The sequence below is a fragment of the Neomonachus schauinslandi genome, chromosome 2, assembly GCF_002201575.2.
Source record: "Neomonachus schauinslandi chromosome 2, ASM220157v2, whole genome shotgun sequence".
In the NCBI taxonomy this organism is placed as follows: Eukaryota; Metazoa; Chordata; class Mammalia; order Carnivora; family Phocidae; genus Neomonachus; species Neomonachus schauinslandi.
The window spans coordinates 76,385,726-76,408,225 of NC_058404.1; the positions used below are offsets into that span (position 1 = coordinate 76,385,726).

At 33.0% G+C, this 22,500-nt stretch overlaps 1 protein-coding gene across 4 annotated transcripts in view; it reads left to right on the top strand.

Annotated features, from left to right (window-relative positions):
• LRBA (LPS responsive beige-like anchor protein) overlaps nt 1–22,500 on the top strand; it is a 762,450-nt gene that overhangs the window by 361,664 nt on the left and 378,286 nt on the right. For all 4 annotated transcript variants that reach the window (XM_044912877.1, XM_044912874.1, XM_044912875.1 and 1 more), the window contains exon 36: nt 20,732–20,898. In XM_044912877.1, the coding sequence (XP_044768812.1) occupies nt 20,732–20,898 (167 nt within the window). The remainder of the gene's footprint in view (nt 1–20,731; nt 20,899–22,500) is intronic.

The window sequence follows — 22,500 nt, forward strand, 5'->3', positions numbered from 1 at the left end:
GAGATGCCACTGTTACCATATATTAAATGCCTGTATATTTTTAGGCATTTTAGGCATCTTGATGTTTTATTTTTTCCCTCTTGTTACGTCTGTGATTTCGTGTATTGGTGTCAAACTTATTAAATTGTTGAGGCTTTATAGTGTGTTTTAATACTTGTAGGGCCATGCTCCTTCTTGCTGTCATTGACTTCAAAATTTTTTTTAGAATTGCTATGACTAGTCTTGTTCATCTGACATTAGATTCAAAAAATTATTTTCGTTTAATTCTCGGGCATTTCAGGTATGCAGTGATATCTTTTGCAGATATTGACAGTTTTTCTTATTTCCAACTTTTATTCTTCTAATTGCTTTTTCTTACATAATTGAATTGGCTTATTCAATTATTATTGATTCACAGTAATTATTATTAGTTGCTAGTTTCTGTTTGCTGATATTTTATTTTGTGTTTAAGCATTCTACTCTCTATTACTGTGAGTTAAACTTTTTTTGTTTTTATATTCTACATATAAGTGAGATCAACAGTGTAATGTTAAAAAAATAATAGTGGACATCTTTTTCTAGTTCCTGATTTTAGTAGAGATGTTTCAGTGTTTTCCCAGTAATTATGATACAGTCTGAGCTAAAGTAGATATAGTATATCATCTTAATGAATTACTAGTTTTGTTCTGTTTTGTTGATTTTTTTTCCTTTTTAATAAGGAATTTTATTCAGTTTTATCAAGTGGAGCAGTAGAGTTGATAGTATGCTTTAAAATATATTAGGTATGTCAATATTATGCCAGTCCGGTGTGCTCATAAGTTTTTTCCTTTAATGTGCTGCCAGATTGTGTTTGCTAATGTTTTATTTGTGATTTTTGCATTCTGTTCATAAGGTAAATTGGGTTGTGTTTGTTTTTAACTTTCCAGTCAGTCTCAGATATTTGGCAGGTTTTGATATCAGTATTATACCTGACTCATAGAAAGAATTAGAAATTTTATGTGTTTTTGTATGCTCAACTTCAGTGCTAGTAGAAGTGGAATTGTCTGCTTTTTAAACATTTGGTAGAATTTTGGTGTAATTACTATACTGTAGACCTCAACTGCCATTTTACATTTCCAAAAATTTGCTGTATTTCTCTACCTAGGTGTCTTCCTAATATTCATTTTGTCTAAAACATACATATATTACTTTGTCTTCTAATCCCTTTATTAGTTTTAAACAGTGGTAAAATAGTACAGAAGTTGTAAATGTACTCTTAATTCTAGATGGTTAAAGACCTTGGTAAAAATCATGAGGTTCTGGTACTGTTGAAGAAGGGACATTGGAGAGGGTATGTGCTATGGTGAGCGCTGTGAATTATTTAAGACTGTTGAATCACAGACCTGTACCTCTGAAACAAATAATACATTATATGTTAAAAAAAAAAAAAAGAAGATAGTAGGAAGGGAAAAATGAAGGGGGGGAAATCGGAGGGGGAGACGAACCATGAGAGACTATGGACTCTGAGAAACAAACTGAGGGTTCTGGGGGGGGGTGGGGGGATGGGTTAGCCTGGTGATGGATATTAAAGAGGGCATGTACTGCATGGAGCACTGGGTGTTATACGCAAACAATGAATCATGGAACACTACATCAAAAACTAATGATGTAATGTATGGTGATTAACATAACATAATAAAATAAAATAAAAAATAAATAGCATGGATCCAGGAAAAAAAAAAAGAAGGGACATTTGGGGGAATAAAAAGTTGATGTCATACTCTCCTTTCATTTTTTGGTTTTTAAACTTATGTCAAATTTTCATTAAATACAGTACATAATATATCACTACATGTGAATTCATCTTTTTTTTTCGTGTAACTAGTAGTATTTCAATTATTGCGTTAGTGTTCTGCAGCAAGCCATTTTCACAATATAGAATTAGTTCTATATATTAAGTCAATATTGAAATACTAAGATGCCTTTCAGTAAATATTATCATTATGAAAGAAGTTTTGCCATTATAATTGGTAAAATCAGCTGCATATAATAATTTTCATGGATTGATGCTATTTTAACATTATGGTAGTCTAAGACCTATCAGTTCATTGGAGGTTATACTCTCACTTTAAGCAATCATAAATAATATAAATTCATTGATTTTTTTTGTGGTGCTGCTTTAATTTTTGATTAATTGGGTTGTAGTTGTGTAAAAGCTATAAGCACTTCTACATATCTATAATCCAGACAACCCCAAATCTATTTTTGTTAGTTTGCTTAGATTATTATGAAAATAAAAAATAAAAAAGTGTCTTTTAAAAGTAGAATTCAAGTACATCCCAGAAAGTTAAATGGAGAAACCCTGATTTACAAAAAAATTTCATTTAGATCAATGGCTCTATTTTTTTAAACTCAAAAAAATTACCCTGGAAAATGTGTGTGTCAATAAAAGGTGGGGGGCAAAGAACAGAAGAGACAATGTAATGAAAACAGTAATGTAAATAAAAAAAAAATTCTTCAGTATCTTTCTCCTTACCATGCCTGCCAAGATAATGGTTTGGCACATAACTTTTTAGCCTTTCTACTGTTAATGTATACTTTATATTTATTTTTTTGTATATATATTTCACATATCAGATATATTTAACCAAAAATGGGATTATAATATGCAAGGTGTTATTTTGAGTCAGTACTTCTTACATTTTTATTTGGTTATGGACTTTTTTGAGAACCTGACCTTGAGAAATTCAAACAAATATAACCATAAAATTTTATATGTAATTTGGGGAGGTTTACAGATTCTGGCTTGAGAATGTCTGTGTGGTTTGGGGTAAGGATCTGTGTGGTTTGCATGCATCACTTCTCTTATAGCAGTCATGAATGGGGAATAGAGGCTACCCTCTCACTGCTATTTCTCTTTGATATAGATATCACATTTTAAAATTCTGGATTATGTTATCTTCTCAGATACCTTGTGAAAGTTACTTATAGCCATTAAAAATGTTTTGAAAAAAAAAAAAAGTTTTGGAATTGTGTCTACTGAAGGAAACAAACATTAGGTATTGACCCCTTTATAATAGGCTCTATTTCTTATTTTATTTTCAATACCTGGTATAGGCTTGGAACATGGGAAGCGTTCAATAAAGAATTGCTAAATGAATGAAAGTATCAACTGCTATATGATAGAATATAAGATTCATGAAAATTTTCATATTCAGCTAGCAAAATCTGAGGATTCAGTCTTTTCGTGTGAGATCCTAGATTATTTTAGATTAATAAAATGGTCTGTTCCTATTTTAGTAGAAGCATAACAAAAAGGAGTAATTATGTTCTTTTGTATTGCTTATTAGATTTCCAGGTTTTTTTTCTCCAGTTTTATTGAGATATGGTTGTCAAATAAATATTGTATATATTTAAGGTGCATAACAGTGATGTTTTGATATATGTATACATTATGAGATGATTACCACAGTCAAGTAAATTAACATATACATCACCTCACATAGTTACCATTTTGTGTGTGTGTGGTGAGAAAACTTAAGATTTCAAGTTTTCAAAATACATTCTTTTTAATTATAGTCACCATGCTCTACGTTGGATATCAAGAACTTATTTCATAACTTAAACTTTATACTCTTTCATTAATATCTTTCCTTTTCCCCCACCCCCTAGCCTTTGGTTACCACCATTCTGCTCCATTATTGTGAGCTCTACTTTTGTTTTTAGATTCCACATATAAATGAAATCATGCAGTATTTATCATTGTGTGTCTGGTTTATTTCAGTTAGGATAATGTCCTTCAGGTTCATCCATGTTGTCGTGAATGACAGGATTTATTTTTTTTAAGGCTGAATAATATTCCATTGTATATGTGTGTATGTTTATATATGTGTATATATATATGTGTACATGTATGTGTGTGTGTGTATAATTTTGTTTATCCATCTGCCAATTGATACTTAGAATGTTTCTAGTATCTTGGCTATTTTAAATAATGCTGCAATGAAATGAGAGTGCAGATATATTTTAGAGATAGTAATTTATTTCTTTTGGATATAAAGAAGTGGGATTACTGGATCATAAGGTAGTTCCATTTTTAATTTTTTGAGGAACTTCCATAATGTTTTCCATAATGGTGAATCAGTTTACATTTCCAGCAGTGCACAAGGGTTCCCTTTTCCTCACATCCTCCCCAACACTTGATATCTCTTGTCTTCTTGCTGGTAGCCATTCTAACAGGTATGAAGTGAAATCTCATGGTTTTGATTTGCATTTTCCTGTTGATTACTGATGGTGAGCGAGTGTCTTATCATGCACATATTGGCCACTTATATATTTTCTTTGGAAGATTGATTGCATATTTAGATCCTTTGCCCATTTATAAAAATCAGGTTATTATTTTGCTATTGAGTTATATGAGTTCCCTATATAGTTTGGATATTAACCCCTTATTGGGTATTTGGTTTGCAAATATTTTCTCCCATTCTGTAGATTGCCTTTTCATTTTGTTTATTGTTTGCTTTGTAGAAAGTTTTTAGTTTCATGTGGTCCCACTTGTTTGTTTTTGCTTTTGTTGCCTGTGCTTTTGGTGTTAAATGTGAAAAACCATTGCCAAGATCAGTGTCAAAGAGCTTCTCCCCTGTTTTCTTCAAGGAGTTTTATGCTTTCAAGTCTCATGTTTAAATAATTCATTTTGAGTGTTTGTTTTTGTTTTTTTTTTTTAAAGATTTTTATTTTTATTTTTATTTATTCATTTGAGAGAGAATGAGATAGAGAGAGCATGAGAGGGGGGAGGGTCAGAGGGAGAAGCAGACTCCCTGCCGAGCAGGGAGCCCGATGTGGGACTCGATCCTGGGACTCCAGGATCATGACCTGAGCCGAAGGCAGTCACTTAACCAACTGAGCCACCCAGGCGCCCGAGTGTTTTTATGTATGGTGTAAGATAAGGGTACAGTTTCATTCTTTTGCATGTGGGTATTCAGTTTGCCAATGTTTTTGTTACTAGCATTTAATGATGTATAAAGTCAGAGAATTTAAATCTCTGGTAATTATTTGCTGAACTTACAGTATGGTGGTGGTTATATATGTACTACAGTAAAGTTTTCCACGGGTTAAGACTTGCTTTTTGATTTGATAAGTAAAAACCACTCTAAATATCCTACGATCAACTTTTTCTTTTGCTGAAGAGGTCTTTAGTTTTTAGCTTTTATTTTATGAGACTTAGGGTATTAATTTAAAATATTTAATTACATGTGAACTATAAAGCTATTACTATAATCTGCAGTGTATGATAGAAAACACAGATTTGGGATTTGTCAGAACTAGGATTCAGTTCTGGTTCAGCCACTAATTAACTATGTAGTATATTGGACCAGATATTTAAATTCTTTGTAATATGGGAGTCCTTAAAGGTCATTAAGTATAACCCCAAATCTGGGGCTTATAATTTGTTTAGTCCAGCCCCAAAGATGGGTACTAAATAGCAGTATTATTTATTGGAGTTTCACCTATGTAATCTTGAAATTTTCCTTCATTCACTTAATTAAAAATAAATTTACAGTTGATCCTTGAACAACATGGGTTTGAACTTTGTGGGTCCACTTAAACCCACCTTTGGTTTTTAGGGGTTGAGTTGTTTGAGTTCTTTATGTTTTAGATATTAACCCCTTATTGGACCTCATTTGCAAATATATTCTCCCATTGAGTAGGTTGCCTTTTTGTTTTATTGGTGGTTTTCTTCTCAGTGCAGAAGCTTCTTATTTTGATATAATTCCAATTATTTATTTTTGCTTTTGTTGACCTTGCCTGAGGAGACAGATCCAAAAAGTACTAAGACTCATGTCCAAGGGTTTACTGCACATGTTTTATTTTAGGAGTGTTAATGGTTTCAAGTCTCATGTGTAAGTCTTTAATGTGTCTTGAGTTTTTCTTTATGGTGTAAGAAAATGTTCCAGTTTCATTCTTTTGCATGTAGTTGTGGTTTTCCCAAAACCAACTATTGAAGAGACTTTTTTTCCATTGTATATTCTTGGCTCCATCATAGATGAACTGGTGATATAAACGTGGGTTCATTTCTGGTCTCTCTGTTTTATTTCATTGATTTGTGTTTCTGCATTTGTGTCATTGCCATAGTATGTTGATTGGCATACCTTTGCAGAATAGTTTGAAATCTGGAATTGTGATATCTCCAGCTGTGTTCCTTTTTTTCTCAACATTTCTTTGGCTATTCAGGGTCTTTTTTTTAGTTGTATACAAATCTAAGTGTTTTTGTTCTAGTTCTGTGAAAAATACTATTAGTATTTTGATAAGGATGCATTGAATCTGTAAATTGCTTTGAGTAGTATGCACATTTTAACAATATTAATACTTCGAATCCATGAGCATGGTATATCTTTCCATTTACTTGTATCATTTTTCATTCACTTTTGTAGAAGATTTTTGAAACTAAACCTTAAATTTGTTCCTTCTGTTTATTTTGCTCTTTTATACTGACTTGCTATATTTGTTGTCATGTGCATGTAAAATTGGTAGAGTACAAAATAAGTCTGAGCTGTTTAATAATTGGTTGAATTACAACTTTTTTTTACACATTTGTCTAGTTTATCTTGTATTCCCATTGCTTAATTGAATTCCGCATTTGTCTTTCATTTAGTGGTTGAAATTCAGTACAGATGAAATACTATGATACTGTTTTTTCTATTTATTTATTTATTTATTTATGAATGAATGAGAGAGAGAGAACACAAGCAGGGGTGGAGGGGCATAGGGAGAAGGAGAGAGAGAATCTTAAGCAGGCTCCATGCTCAGTGCAGAACTTGACATGGGGCTCGATCTCACAACCCTGAGATCATGACCTCTGCTGAAATCAAGAGTCGGACACTTGGGGTGCCTGGGTGGCTCAGTTGTTAAGCGTCTGGCTTTGGCTCAGGTCATGTTCCCAGGGTCCTGGGATCTAGCCCCGCATCAGGCTCCCTGCTCCGCGGATAGCCTGCTTCTCCCTCTCCAACTCCCCCTGTTTGTGTTCCCTCTCTTGCTATGTCTTTCTCTGTCAAATAAATAAATAATAAATAAATAAAATCTTAAAAAAAAATAAAAAAGAGTTGGACACTTAACCAACTGTGCCACCCAGGCACCCCCTTTTTTTTCCTAACTTTTAAAGTAAACCTGTAATTATGAGGCAATGCAAAGTATTTTTTAGTTCAAACTCCTATTTATGCTTTCCTGTTTGTCATCTTTCTTCTTTTAACTTTATCCTTTTTTTTTTTTTTGCTTTTATTTGGCCCTCTCATCTTAAAAAGTGTGAGACTCATGGTCTAAGTTAAAGATAACTTTTTTGAATCTAAAAATGATTTTTAAAATTTTTATTGTTATGTTAATCACCATACATTACATCATTAGCTTTTGATGTAGTGTTCCATGATTCATTGTTTGTGTATAACACCCAGTGCTCCATGAAGAACGTGCCCTCTTTAATACCGATCACCAGGCTAACCCATCCTCCCACTTCCCTCCCCTCTAGAACCCTCAGTTTGTTTCTCAGAGTCCATAGTCTCTCATGGTTCGTCTCCCCCTCAGATTTCCCCCCCTTCATTCTTCCCCTCCTGCTATCTTCTCCTTTTTTTTTTTTTAACATATATTGTATTATTTGTTTCAGAGGTACGGACCTGTGATTCAACAGTCTTGAATCTAAGAATATCATTCTGTTTTCTGTGATGATTTTATGTTAGTAGTGATTAATGCACCACATTGTCTTGCCACATTTCTTTCTTGAGGTATCCTTTGCATGATTAGTTTTGTCATTTTGTGAAGAGATGGCTAATTAATGTATCTTGAGCCATCATAGCTTAATAGCAAAGCATTAGAATGATATTTCTCACCTCAGATATGGTCTTTATATGCATTATGGTTTTGGACATCTTTCTAAAACTCTTTATTTCTTCAGTAAGACAGGAACAGGGAAGTGGTAGTCTTGACAATACATATTTTTTAATTGTAGCTTTTGTATTATTTTCTTTGCCTGAGATAAAAATTTTGATAAATAATCATGAAAGTGATAAAATACTAGCATAATTAACTAAGGAGAATTATAGTCCTTTTAAATGTCCAAATCACTATATTGTAGCAACTGGCCGATGAGACCATTTGATTATGATGCAGTTAAGATAGCTCTCACTTTCCAATAAGATAACGTAGTGCCTTAACCTTGGCTCTGTCATTTACTTGCTGTGTGAACTAAGGCACCATTGCTTCATCTTAAAATCAGGGTAGTAATGGTGCCTACCTATAGTAATTTTGTGATGAGTAGATGGGATTTGATAAATGTAAAGTGCCTACAAGTGTTCAACAACATAGCTAGTGTTGTCAGTATCAAAGGTAGAGCATTTTTCTATTCTAAGTAATCTCTGGGAATATCCAAGGAATGCTTAAATGTCCCACAGTTCATCTGGAACTGTCATCTCTGCCATAAGGCCTTGATCCAGGCTACTTCTCTGTTAGAGTCCTGAAGGTTACCTCTTATTATCATACAAGTGGCTATTCTAGGAATTAGCTGCTGTTTTCTTATCCTTTTGCTCAATATATGGACATAGACTTTTCCTTTCTCATTTATAAGCTTAGCAGTGACGGAGGATACCACAGTGCAGAAAAGGAAAATAAAACTCAGTAATAGATACTGTATCTCCTAGAATTCACAGGCCATGCTCCTGCCTAGGATGTTTTCTCTTGACCCTTTCTTGATCTGTTTCTCTAGCCTTGTCCCTTCGCCATCTTGCAAGGCGCTGATTCAACTCTTCCTCCTTTGACCGTATTCCTTCTTCTTAAAATACAGGCCCACCTGCCTCCAGTCTTGGAGAGACGAGAATATTGGTTGTTCTTCATTCTGTGGTTCTCCTTTTTTCTTGCCCCAGGTTAATTGATCATGTGACCATCACATTCCTTAAGGGAGAAGCCCAACCCAGTTTATCATATATATTCTGGCATATGTTCTATACCTGAACTATGCAATCACATTTCTCAGAATATTTCCAAAGTCTGGTGTCGATTCAGTCTGAAATGCACTACTTTTAGAGATTTTTTTCAAGATGTGTTTTAGCTTGTCTCATTTTCTATTTCAGTTTCTTGATAACAGCCAGATTAAATAGCTAGGGTCACAACGTTTTCTGTGGGAAAGTTTTGTACAGACCATATGCATACCTATAGAGGGTGTAAGTATACACACATACATATTTAAAAATCTTATATTTCAGAGTAATTTGTGAAACTAAAGGAGTTGTCATTTTGGGGGCAGAGGAAGGCTACTTTAAGGCAGTGTGTCTGCTGTGGGTTGAAAATCTTAAATAATGCTTCTCTAACTTTTGAAAAACAGAGCCATATTGCTGGGCAGTCCATTAAAGGTGGGAAGCTAGAAAAAAGCAAAGGAACTGTAACATAGGTAAAATTGAACTCATAACTGTGAGCAGCACTGATCAGTTTAAATCCAAAATGAAAAATATTTTTCTTCGTAACTTCCAATATATTCCAATAATGTAAAATATATTCTTGATAGAAGACTAGACCTCTTAATGCTATTGAAAAATCTCTTATAAGAAAAGATCTGAATATATTTTTATGAATACATCAAGTCTCTGTTTAAGCTTTCAATTTATAATATGTCCTGCTGGTCTTAACCGTTGACCAAATCATGTGTTAGTGTAAAAATTGCCTTTTCTTAGTAAATTTAAAGATGGAGAAGAAAGTAGCTAACTTAAAAGTCTTCATTGTGTATTTTATACACTTATCACTTAAAAGTTGCTCACATGAAATTAGAATTTTGGCTTTTGTTATTTCTGGGTTATTAGTGTGCAAAGTAAAGCTCTGATCAGTTATTTTATCATGGAAAGGAAGATGGCGGTACTTGAGTTGATGAAAATAGTTTCCTTCTATTCATCTATTATAACAGTGCTACTTAGATGTCGTGTGCTGAGCAAACTTTATATAACTAGTCCACAAAGAGATAAGTACAGAAATTGAATAAGTATTAAGGAACTTTTATAGCTTGAATGTCTGGCTTTGTCAGAATATTTTTTAAAGTGTCATTTTTTAAAATAAAAGTAAAAATAAAAACTGGTTCTCTACTGTAGATAGGTTGAGAACAGTACCTAAAAGCCAGTTCTTACTCAGTTGTGTCATTTTGAATTAGTCTGTGTTAGCAATACATTTGAATAAAAGCTTATAGCAGTCTAACAGTATTCAACTAAGTGATATAGTTAACTATGTGTTAAATGATTTATATAAACCTTTGGGGAAATTTTTCTTTTGAAGGAAATAGGAAAAATATATAGGCACCCAAGCTCTTTTAGGGTTCCTAAACCCAATTCTAAAGTGGAAGTGGGGGGTCCACCCCCCCCAGCAAGAAGCAATTATCAGATATGAGGGTGTCCAAGAACTCAACTCAGATCTGACATGACACTGAGTACCCAGAAATAACATTAGATTCCACAGGTTAAGGGTTCAGTTATATAAGACTGCTTCCCACTCTCTACTTCAGATCCAAACCCCAGGCTGTTACCTGTGCTTCTGACTGACTACATATTGGAGGTTCCAAATGGCCCCTTTTTAGGTTTGATTAATTTGCTAGAGTGGCTCACAGAACGTAGGGAAACACTTACATATGTTTACCAGTTTATTAAAGGAGATGATAAAGGATATGAATCAACAGCCAGATGAAGAGATACATAGGGTGAGTTCCTGAACAGAGCAGCTTCAGTGCTTGTGAAGGTTGGGGCTTGGCGTGGTGACTTGTGGAAGCCATCTGGCTCCTCAAGCTTAGAAGCTCTCCAAAAGAGACCAAAAAGCTGTACTTTTGGGTTTGTATGGAGGCTTCATTTTATAATCATGTTTGTCTAAGTTATTGGCCATTGGCTGATTCAATCTTCATCCCCTTTCCACTTCCAAGAAGTCACGGGAGGGGTGGGAACTGCAAATTGCCAACCCTTTAATCACGTGGTTGGTCTTCCTGGCAGTCAGTCCCCACCCTTCGGTGGGGGTCCAGAAGTCACCTCATTAACGTAACAAAAGACACCTTTATAACTCTCAACACTTAAGAAATTCCAGGGATTTTGGGAGCTGTAAGCCAGGAGATATGGATGAAGACCAAATATGTATTGTGGTCATCTGAATGACCAGATATACATGTCTTACGAATTACAATATTGCACAAGGAAAATATAAGCAAGTGTATATTAGGAGATTTAAAAAGAGAGGGCTGTGTTAATTACGTGTCTTATTCTTTTATTCTTTTTAAAAAGTTATTTATTGGGGTGCCCTGGTGGCTCAGTCGAGCATCAGACTCTTGGTTTTGGCTCAGGTCATGATCTCTCGTGGTCATAAGATTGAGCTCATATTGGGTTCCACACTAGGTGGCAAGTCCGCTTGAGATTCTCTCTCCTCCCTCTGCCCCTCCCCCTGTCCCCACTTGCCCACTTTCTCTCTCTCAAATAAATAAATCTTTTAAAAAATAAAAAGGTATTTATTTGAGCTTGTTCTCTTATTTTCATTGCCTCTTTATTTTGCTGTGTTTTATATTTTCTATCTTAAGCCCTGTTACTTAGGCTTTCATTTCTCTGTAAAACTCTCAGATTCTAAATAGTTCTTTCTTGCTCCTCCCAAATATACTATATATACTTCTCTTAGCAGTTTTCTCATATTGTAATTATTTTTAATCCCTTGTTTCTCAGCTACAATGAGCTACTGGAAGAAAGGGACTGTTTGCTGTGTAATTTGTTCACTTCATGACTAAGCCTATAATAAATGTTAGGTGTTACTTACTATATGCCTGGCAAGTTCTGATTGTTTCATGTCTATTCTTATTTGATCCTTCCCCAAAACATATCATGTTATATCCTTTTTTTTATATGAGGAGACTGAGGCACAAGGGTTTAAATAACTTGACTAAGCATGAATATATCAGAGCCAGGACTTAAATTCAAGTTGTCTGACTCTAGAATCTGTGTTCTAAACCACAGTGTTAATTATGTAATTTACCAGAATGAATCATTTTTTTGTCTTTTTGGTTTTTTCATGTTTGTTCTTAAAATACTTTAACTTGAAATTTAAGTGTAAGTCTTACCTATTTGTAGTAGTGTATTTAATTATATTAGTGTAATTATAAGCAAGAGACCCTAGTTTTGTATGCTTAAAAAAATTTGATTAGGTAATTATGTTGAGTTAAAAGGTGATAGAACTTGCTTAACATCATCTAGCTCTTGTGCAGATTAGCAAAAAGACATTGAAACTCTTAATTTTTCTCCATGTGTGTATGTGTTTATAATTATATAATTTTTTGTGATGATATATTTCTCATATTATGATTTTCAAAAACATAATTACTTGGGTTTAATCCTGTTTAAATTCCATGTTAATTTTATTGATCACAGATAATAACCACATTTTACTTTATTTACTTACTGGTATATGATATATGCAGGCATTATATGAAATTAGTTTGTCTATTTGGAAGGTGTTTTGTTATTTACCTAAAAATTTTGTGATTTTTTTTATTATGAATAACTCTAATGAAGTAATGAAATAAAATAATTGAATAAAAACAATACTATGTGTGGATTTGAAACATAAGTGGAAACTGTAGCCCTCTTAGTGTTGACTTGCTTTTACAAATGTGTTGTAAAAGCATTTTAAAACAAGTTTTTATTATCAGAAGTCTAAAATAAAAAATTAAAACCTATATTAATCTCCAAATTATTTTAAAATATTGTTTGAAGACTGCAGTTTGTGGAGATAAGAACCCAACACATTTTATCCAGTCCACTAAAACAATAAGAAATCGTAGAGATACTTTGATAAGTGTTCTGCCTGTTTTAACCTTGAATGCTATTATCGGGGGGGATGATGCTGTATCTGTTTCATTGGCTTAGGCTTTTTCATGCTGAGAGAAATCAATACTTTGAGGCGTTGGATGACAGAGGAATCACTTCAGAATTAAAGGTGGCTGTCACACATTGTCATTGGTTGACTTTCGTTTGCTGTTGAGGTTTTTAAGCATTCATTTTTCTAAGTCTTTTTCAGGAGTCTTTGTAAGATTCCTGTGGATAACTTTTTTTTTTTTTTTAACCATTAGACTTTAAATCTGAGTTAAGGGATTAACTCAGTACAAAGACCTCCAAAAGTCAAATATTGAAAAGCTTCTTTACTTATCCCTTACGTGATTTCCCTTTTACCTGGTTTCCAACGAGATAAGTAATTGGTAGTGTAAGAGATTTTGAGGCAAATTGAGAATTAAGGTAGTACACTTAAATGTGTTTACCAGAAGGTATGTTTAGTTAAATAAAAATATAATACCCTATGTGTAGCCATGAGAACGAAAGAAGGTAGAACTGGATCTCCTGACATGGAATGATTTATAGTTTGAGTCCATTTATATGGGAACTATATCTTATTAATAGTGATTACCAGGGCGCTTGGGTGGCTCAGTCATTAAGCGTCTGCCTTTGGCTCAGGTTATGATCCCAGGGTCCTGGGATCGAGCCCCACATCGGGCTCCCTGCTTCACAGGAAGCCTGCTTCTCCCTACCCCACTCCCTCTGCTTGTGTTCCCTCTCTCACTGTGTCTCTCTCTGTCGAATAAATAAAATCTTAAAAAAAAAAAAATAGTGATTACCCCTGTAGAAAACAACTAGCCAGCCAGGGAGGAGGTAGAAGGGAGAACTTTCTTTTTATTTCATATGTCATTACTTTTTTATTTTTAGAAACAAGTACATGTTTCTTTAAAAAAAAGTTTAAAATACAAAACTTGTAAAACCAGTACACTTCAATTGTTTAATTAATATTAAAGGCTTATATAATATTTTTAAGAGTTCAGCCTTGGAACTTTTTAACTGGCATTTTTTTAAATTTCACAATAATATGCAGACTTAATGAAAATTTGCTTTATAATGTTTCTCATAAAGCATACTGAAACTTAACTCTAGAAACTGTGCATTTAACATTATTAATTTACTTCCTTTTCTTGATACTGAAAGTGGTTCTGAGAAGCCCTTTATGTGTGTCTATCCAGTCATAACCCCTTTTTGCCTATAAGCTAAATATTGTTCTGATTTTTATGGAATGACTTATTTGCTTTTGTTTTTCCATTCAATACTTAAATGTGTTTCATTTATTATTATAATTTCTTTAGCAGTTTTGAGCTTTATATAAATGGAATCATAAAGTATGTGTTTTGATCTGGCATTATTAGTTCAACATTATTTTTGTGAAATTTGTTCAATTTGTGATATTTTCCTCTTTCATTTTCAGTGCTGTATGCCATACTATTACATGAATAGATGATAGTTTTTCATAATCTTTCTACTGCTGATAGGTAATTAGGTTGTTTCCAGTTTTTAACTATTATGAATAGTGTGGTTTTGTCAAGTTACAAGTCTTTTGGTGTACATGCTTATGCATTTCTGTAGGGTAGGCTTACTTGACTCTAAAGTATTTATCTTTTCAATTTTAATAGATATTGCCATAGTGTCTTGCAAAGGTGTGTATCATTCCCAGTATCCGAGCATAGCTGTTCCCATACTCCACGTTGTAATAAAAAATTGATCAATGCTTTTTATTAATTAATATTCTAGTAGTTGTGTAGTGGTAACCTCATTGTGTTTTTATTTGAATTTTATTTACAAATGAAGCTGTATATCTTTTCTCCTGCTTGTTATATATATATATTTTTAAGTTTTTTTTTGCAGTACTTGTTTGTCTCTTATCCAGTTTCTTATTGGTTATCTGTTTTTTTTTAATGGTTTGTGGAGGATATTTACCTATTTGGTATATGAGTAGATTTTTTTGATATGAATATTTTAATTACTTTCTTCCCTGTCAGTACCTTGCCTATTCATTTTTTAAAAACTTCTTAAATAAACTTTATTAAAATATAGTATGTGTATAATAAAACACATCCCTTTTAGACATATAGTTTAATGATATTTGACAGGTGTATACACTTACGTAACTGTCATAGTCAAGTTACAGAAAATTTTGGTCATCTCAGAGAATTCCCTTGTGATTCATTGTGGTCAGTTCCTCTTCACATATATACACCCAACCCCTGACAACTGCTCATCTGGTTTTATTGAGATGGTTTTGCATACTATACAACTTCATATAAGTGGAGTTATATAGTAGGTACTCTGATGTCTGGATTCTTTTGGTCACCGTACAGTTTTTGATATTCATCCACATTGTGTATATCACTCATTTGTTTCTTTTTATTACTGAGTAGTATTAATACTTTATCCATTCATGTATAGGTGGATATTGGGTCATTTCCAGTGTTTGGCTCTTAAAGCACTATGGGAATTTTCATGCAATATAGTTTTGTGAAAATATGTTCTTCATTCTGAGGAGTGGAATTGCTAGGTGCTGTTGTAAGTATATTTTTAAACTTAAAAGAAACTGCCAAACTATTTTCTAAAGTAGTTGTAGATTTTACACTCTAACCAGCTGGGTAGTAATGAGAATTCCATTTGCTCCACATTATTGCCAATATTTGATATTGTCTATCTTTTAAAGTTTAGCCCTTCTACTGGGTATATAGTGATAGTTTATTGTGGTCTTTATTTGAATTTCCTGTTAACTAAGTATCTTCTCATGTACTTATTAGTCATTTGTATATCTTTTGTGAAGTGTCTGTTCAAATCCTTTGCCCATTTTTTTATGGGACTGACGCGCTGCCCACTGCGCTGAGAAGGTGGTCTTTGCCCATTATTTTAAATTGGTTTGTTTGCCTTATTAATTCATGAGAGTTCTGTATCTTATAGGAAAATTGTTAGACGTATGGTGAATATTTTGTCCCAATTTGTGGCTTATCTTTTCATTTTCTAAATGGTACCTTTTAAAGAAGATTTTATAAACTTTGGTATAGTTTAATATATCAGTTTCTTTATGGTTATGAATTTCTTTTATGGTTCCTTTTATGTCTAAGAATTTTAATGTAAGAATTTTCTGCCTACCCCAGGGTCATAATATTTTCTGCTATGTTTTCTTCTAGAAGTGTTACAGTTTTTATATCTAGATCTTTGGTTCATTTTGAATCAAACATTTTGTTTATGGTATGAAGGGAAGACAAGTTTCTTTCTTTTTTTTCCCCTGTGAGTGGCCAGATGTTTTAGTACCAGTTGTCGAAAAGATATTCTTTCTTCATTTAACAACTCAAACTCTTCTCATTTTCAGATTTTATAACATTATTCAAACAATTAAATTCTGCAGTTTTCTTTTTCTTACGTAAAACTGTTTTGTCATTGTTTTGTTATATACATACATATATATATATATATATATATATGCTTGAGAATCAGCTTGTCAATATCCATAAGAAAGGCTGCTAATTTTTTATTTTTACTTTTTATTTATTTTTTTTTAAGGGGGCTCCACGCGTGGAGCCCAGCACAGGGCTTGAACTCACAACCCTGAGATCAAGATCTGAGCTGAGATCAAGAGTCAGATGCTTAACTAACTGAGCCATGCAGGCACCCCAAGGCTGCTAACTTTTTAATTAAGATTGTGTTGAATATGAAAATAATACTATTTACAATAGCATTAAAATATAAAATAAATTTAAAAATATACAAAGCTATACAATGAAACTTTTATAAAACACTGCTAACAGAAATTAAAGAAAACTAAGTGGAGAAATAGACAAAATAGATTTTATAGATCTATAAAATCAATTTGAAGAGAGTAGGTATTCTGATAATATGGAGTTTTAAAATCTGTAAACAGGGGCGCCTGGGTGGCTCAGATGGTTAAGCCTCTGCCTTCGGCTCGGGTCATGATCCCAGGGTCCTGGGATTGAGCCCCATGTCCAGCTCCTGGCTCAGTGGGGAGCCTGCTTCTCCCTCTGCCTCTCCCCCTGCTCGTGCTCTCTCTCTCTCTCCCTCTGTGTCTTGAATGAATAAATAAAATCTTGAAAAAAAAAATTAAAATAAAATCTGTAAACATTGTCTATTTCTCCACTTACTTAGTTTTAATTTCTGTTAGCAGTGTTTTATAAAAGTTTCATTGTATAGCTTTGTATATTTTTAAATTTATTTTATATTTTAATGCTATTGTAAAGAGTATTATTTTCATTTTCCAGTTGGTTAGTGTCAGTATTTAGACATACAATTAATTTTTAATATATTGACCTTGTAGCCAAGAAACTTGTCAACTTACAAGTTTTGGTAGTTTTTTCAGAACCTTTAGGAGTATTACATACATGAACATATCTACAAATAAATAGTGTGTTATTTCTTCTTTTCTAAACTGTCTTTTTATTTCTTTTTATCTCTTTTTTGAACTGTTTAGGACCCTGTTACAATATTGAATGGAAGTCATGAGAGAGAGGACATACTTGTTTTATCCCCAATTTTAATTAAATGATTTTCATAGATATGCTTCCCTTAAAAAGTCTCTTTCTGTTACTAGTTTGTGGAGTGTCTTTTTGTTTTTTTTAAATCACAAAATGCTTCTGAGTGTTGTAAAATGCTTTAAAAAAAAAACTATTGAGGTTATATGTTTTTATCCTTTTTTTGTTATATGATGACTTAGAGTGATTGATATTCAAATATTAAATCAACCTTGCATTCCATGGATAAACTTTTCATCATGATGTATACTTTATTTTGTGTATAGCTGAATGCTAATGTTTTGTTATGGATTTTGTGTTTATGTATCCAAATTATATTAGTTTCTAGTTTTCTATTCCTGTAATGTAAATTGCATTGTATTCCTTAGCTTCTATCACGTGAAAAGAGTTTAAGGTTTGTATTATTTCTTCCTTAAATATTTAATATTTTATAATATAACATGTGAAGATACACATTTTTGTTTAAATTTGTCTCATCCAGTTGGCACAAATTTTTCTGATTTTCCTTGTGCTTTCATCTTTGATCCATAAGTTATTTGGAGTTGAACTGCTTAATTTTCAATTATTTTAGAACTTTTCAGATATTTTTTTCAGTCTATATATTCTGCTAAAGAATCAAGAGGACCTCTGTATTTCTAACTTTCTCAATAACTTTCTCTTCTATCGTAGTTTGTCCTTCAAATTTCTATCTTACCTTCTCAATAGACATCTTTAAATTTGTTTCACATACAAAGGCTATAGGAGAGATGTATTTCCTAAGTCTTGAAAATGTCTCAAGGATAGATATTTGGGGAATAGCATAAAATCTGAGTGTGTCTGGCATGTAGGATTCATAGGCAGACATATTGAAAGATAATATACCACATTGCTGAATTATAGAGGGACACAAGGTCTTAGCTAGTAAAATTTCGTCCTAATTGTTCATTATTTTAGATAATCACGTACTTTTTAAAGTGTAGGCTATATAAATGTATCTGTGCAATGCCAAAAGAAATTCTTCTTGAAGTAATTCTAGGACTGTTTGTAAGAGGGCAGTTATAAGATTATTTCAAGAACTGAATTGTGAACTAATAATGATCTGTTTTAGGGCAGTGATAAGAGTGATAAGTGTTAAGAGGTAACTGAGTTTTGCTGAAATGGTATGATGAGATATGAAGAGAGTGAAAATTGAGAGGTCACAAATGACAGATGTATAATAGCTGGGATAAAGATGGTAATTACAGTTCTGTACATTTTGAATTTTAGGTACTTATTGGATAATTGGAGATTATCCTACAGATAGAAATATGGGCCCAGAGTTCAGGGTAACAGCTGTGGCAGATATGAAAAATTTGAAAGATAGATCTAAATTGATAATAGGAGATAATGTGGGAGTGAATGATATTGCCAGGGGACATTTGGCAAAGCCTTAAGGAAATGCCAGCATTTCATAATGAGGAATAATAAAGGAAAAAGGTTGACCATCAAGAAGGGAGCGATGACAGGAGGATACTTGAGGAATCTCCTTCACTTTAAGTTCACTCCTCTGAGCTTTCATGCAAAGGACAAATAATAAAGTTAGGTAGAGATACAGCATCTGGAAGGAAAGACCACCAAATATGATACTGTTTTTATGTCTTCATTTACATTTAAAGAGCTGGAATAGTCACTTGAATTATAAATGACCAGTCTAAATTGTTTGTCTTCAGTTATCACTTTATCTGCAAGTAAGTGAATTTCTTTTAAGATGTAGGTTTGTCAGGTGCCTGGGTGGCTCAGTTGGTTAAGCGACTGCCTTCGGCTCAGGTCATGATCCTGGAGTCCCGGGATCGAGTCCCGCATCAGGCTCCCTGCTCGGCAGGGAGTCTGCTTCTCCCTCTGACCCTCCTCCCTCTCATGCTCTCTGTCTCTCATTCTCTCTCTCTCAAATAAATAAATAAATAAATAATCTTAAAAAAAAAAGATGTAGGTTTGTCTTATATTTATTAATTCTATGGTAATAAGTCTTAAATTTCTTTAGCAATAATCAAATGTATTTGAGTTGTTAGTTCCCAAGATGTCTACTTCTTTTCTTTTTAGATTCAGGTATTTTTGTTAAGATTCAAATATTTTTGTGGTCATTGTTGTGATGTCACCTAGTTTATGTGTTGCTTAAAATAGGAAAACAGAAAAGTTGATGTAAAGTAAAGCTGAGTGAAAATATTAGACCTGGCCCTTGATTTTATTGATAGGTGAGTAGGGTTTCTTGGGGTACCTCCACTCAACCTTCAACCACAAGCGCACATACACATATTGCAAATATATACTCCACCAATAAGTAACATGCATTTGATCTTTAAGCAAATATTCTTTATCTCTTGTTCACTTTGAATGATATGTCATACATAGAATATATTATTGGTTTTTAATAAGAACGTGTTCAAATTACATTTTAAAGATATTTTAAAAAATAGATACAGGTTTATTATATCTTTACAAAACATTCTTGTTTGGTTTCCTTTTATCATGTTTTAAGGTCAGAATGTGACTCTAATGTTCCACAATGAGACAGAGATTGATAATCGGGAAAGAATAGCCCTTTAATGTGATTTATATCTATAGATTTTATGTCAGATATGAAAAGTTACTGTTTAAATTGTAAAGGAGGATCCATTAAAGAACACTTTAAGCCATTTTACTATTTAGCTTACTTTGGACTCGTCTGTTTAGAATTATGCCTTTTCAAGCAAAGTTTAATGACTTACCAAATGTTTACAAAGTAAATTTGATAGTTAAATTTGTGTAATATCAATAAAAGAAAAAATGGGCTATTCAATGATTTTTTTTTTTGCTATTTTTAATACTGTTTAATATGAATGTATATGGTGTTGGGGCAGTATAGAAGCCAGTAATTATCTAATTTTCATCAATAATTTTAATTTCCTCTTATCAGGTGAGGTTAGACAAAGCAGATTATGGATATAGTAGGTAATGTTGAAGGTATAAACATTCTTCCTGAGTGCCTTTCCCTGAGCCAGTTTGTCAATGTGTGTATGATTATAATCCTTCTTGTTTTAGGACATTCTTACTCTAAGTCACTTTGCCTGGACTGCTTTGTAGTCCGCTTCTTGCTACTTGTCATGTGGACCCCTGCATCTTCACATGATTGGCTTCTTCCATTTATTTAGGTCTGCTTAAAAACTACTTCTGAGTGTGGGTCTTATGAATGAATTCAGAGAAATAAATTCTTGCAGAATTGTTAAACTGAGGTAGTAGATCACTAAATCTCAGTCAGTTCAGTTAATGAGGGATATAAAAATAATTTTAAAGTTTTGGTTAGTTCAATTCCTGTTAGAGATTATTTCATGGTGTGTTGTAGTTTTTTCTCATATTTTTATAGTATTAATAGATGTTTCTTTTTTCCTATCCAAGTCACTGTGTGCCCAATATTCAGCAGACAAACGAGAAGATGAGAAGATGTGTGATCATTTGATAAGAGCAGCTAAATATCGAGACCATGTGACAGCAACTCAGCTAATCCAGAAAATTATCAACATTCTCACAGACAAGCATGGAGCCTGGGGAAATTCTGCAGTGAGGTAAAGGGAAACCTTTAGGATTTGGCCACTGATTTTCTACAGAAGGCTTAGGTTTAGATAAATAGCTCTGGATATGATCAAGGTCAGATGAAGAATGGAGTAATTTAATTTTGTATTTTATCATCTACTATGAATGAGGGGTAGAAGAAAGGGGTAGGAGAAAATCAGTATGGGTACAGTTAGGGATCTTTACAGGTATTTTAGTTCCCTCAACTACTTCTAAAGGAATATTCATATACTTATTCTTTTTGAAGTTAACTTTTAAAGGAAATAGTTAATGTAAGCTTTTTATTAACTCCACTTACATCTAAATTTGCACAAATACAATATTTTGAGAAACCATTCCCTATTTTACACTTTTGAGTTTTCAACACATGAATTTGAAAACATTACTATATGTTCTTTTGAACTTCTTTGCAAATTGTAAGACTATGATTATAAAAGTGGTTAAATGCCTTCTTTAAAATTTTATTCACTGTATCTTCCTCCTTTTTAGATTCTCAAAGTGAACATGCTATTTTTTATTTTAATTTCTAGAAATAAATTACCTTCTAAAGGAACTTAGACAAATTACAAAATTTAGTTTTCTTGGAATATTTTATGCTACAAATCTTCAAAACATGTTTGGGGACACCTGGCTGGCTCAGTCGGTTGAGCACTCCACTCTTGATTTCAGCTCAGGTCACAGTCTCAGGGTCATGAGCTGCTCCCTGCTCAGTGGGGTATCTGCTTGGGATTCTCTCTCTCTCTCCCCCTCTCCACCTGGCTTTCTCTCTGTCTCTCTCAAATAAATCTTAAAAAAAATGTTTGACTCGTTTAAGTAATGTTAATGAAGATGTTCTATATTTTCCCATTAGAAGATATATTTTTAATTCCTCATTTCTGTATAACGTTTTCTAGAAGACAACAAAAAATGAAAATAGTAAATTGTATATTATGTATGGGTGTAACTGGTTTCCACTTGTGTTTTATGTAGCTTATGTATCTGACACACATCTAAGTCTAGTTTGAGATATTTTCCAGTAAATAGAAAATATTTTTAATTTTTTAAAGTCAAACTTTCAACTGAGTAGAAATCTGCTTGTTATGGGAGTGCAACTATTCACTAAGATAAAGTAGATATATCTCATGCTTATTATAAAGAATACTTAAAATGAATTACATTTCTGGATATAGCATTTTTGGTGTTTAGAAGAAGGAATGCAGGTCAGGACTTGAGGGCAAAAGGACTGAATAAAGACAGGAATAGCATTTGTTTAATTCTATTCCAGTTGATCTTAGCTGCAAGAGTGTCATGGAAATGACATGAATTACTGGCTCAGAGCTTTGGGTGCCTTATCTTACATGTAAAAGCCTATGGGTGTGTGTTTGGGGCAGGACGCAGAGGTTGTGGTGGGGGGGGGTGCTATTGAGGGTTTTACAGTTTCAAGATACCTTAATTACAGATTTGATGTAGTCATTTTATAATCAGGCACTGAATAAATTAAGATATGATTTTGACATACAGTGCTTGTCACATATTGGGAAATCTAATATGTGTTGAATTTTTTAAAAGTATTTTTTCTTCTTAAACGGAGTTTTATGATTTTAAAATTGAAAACC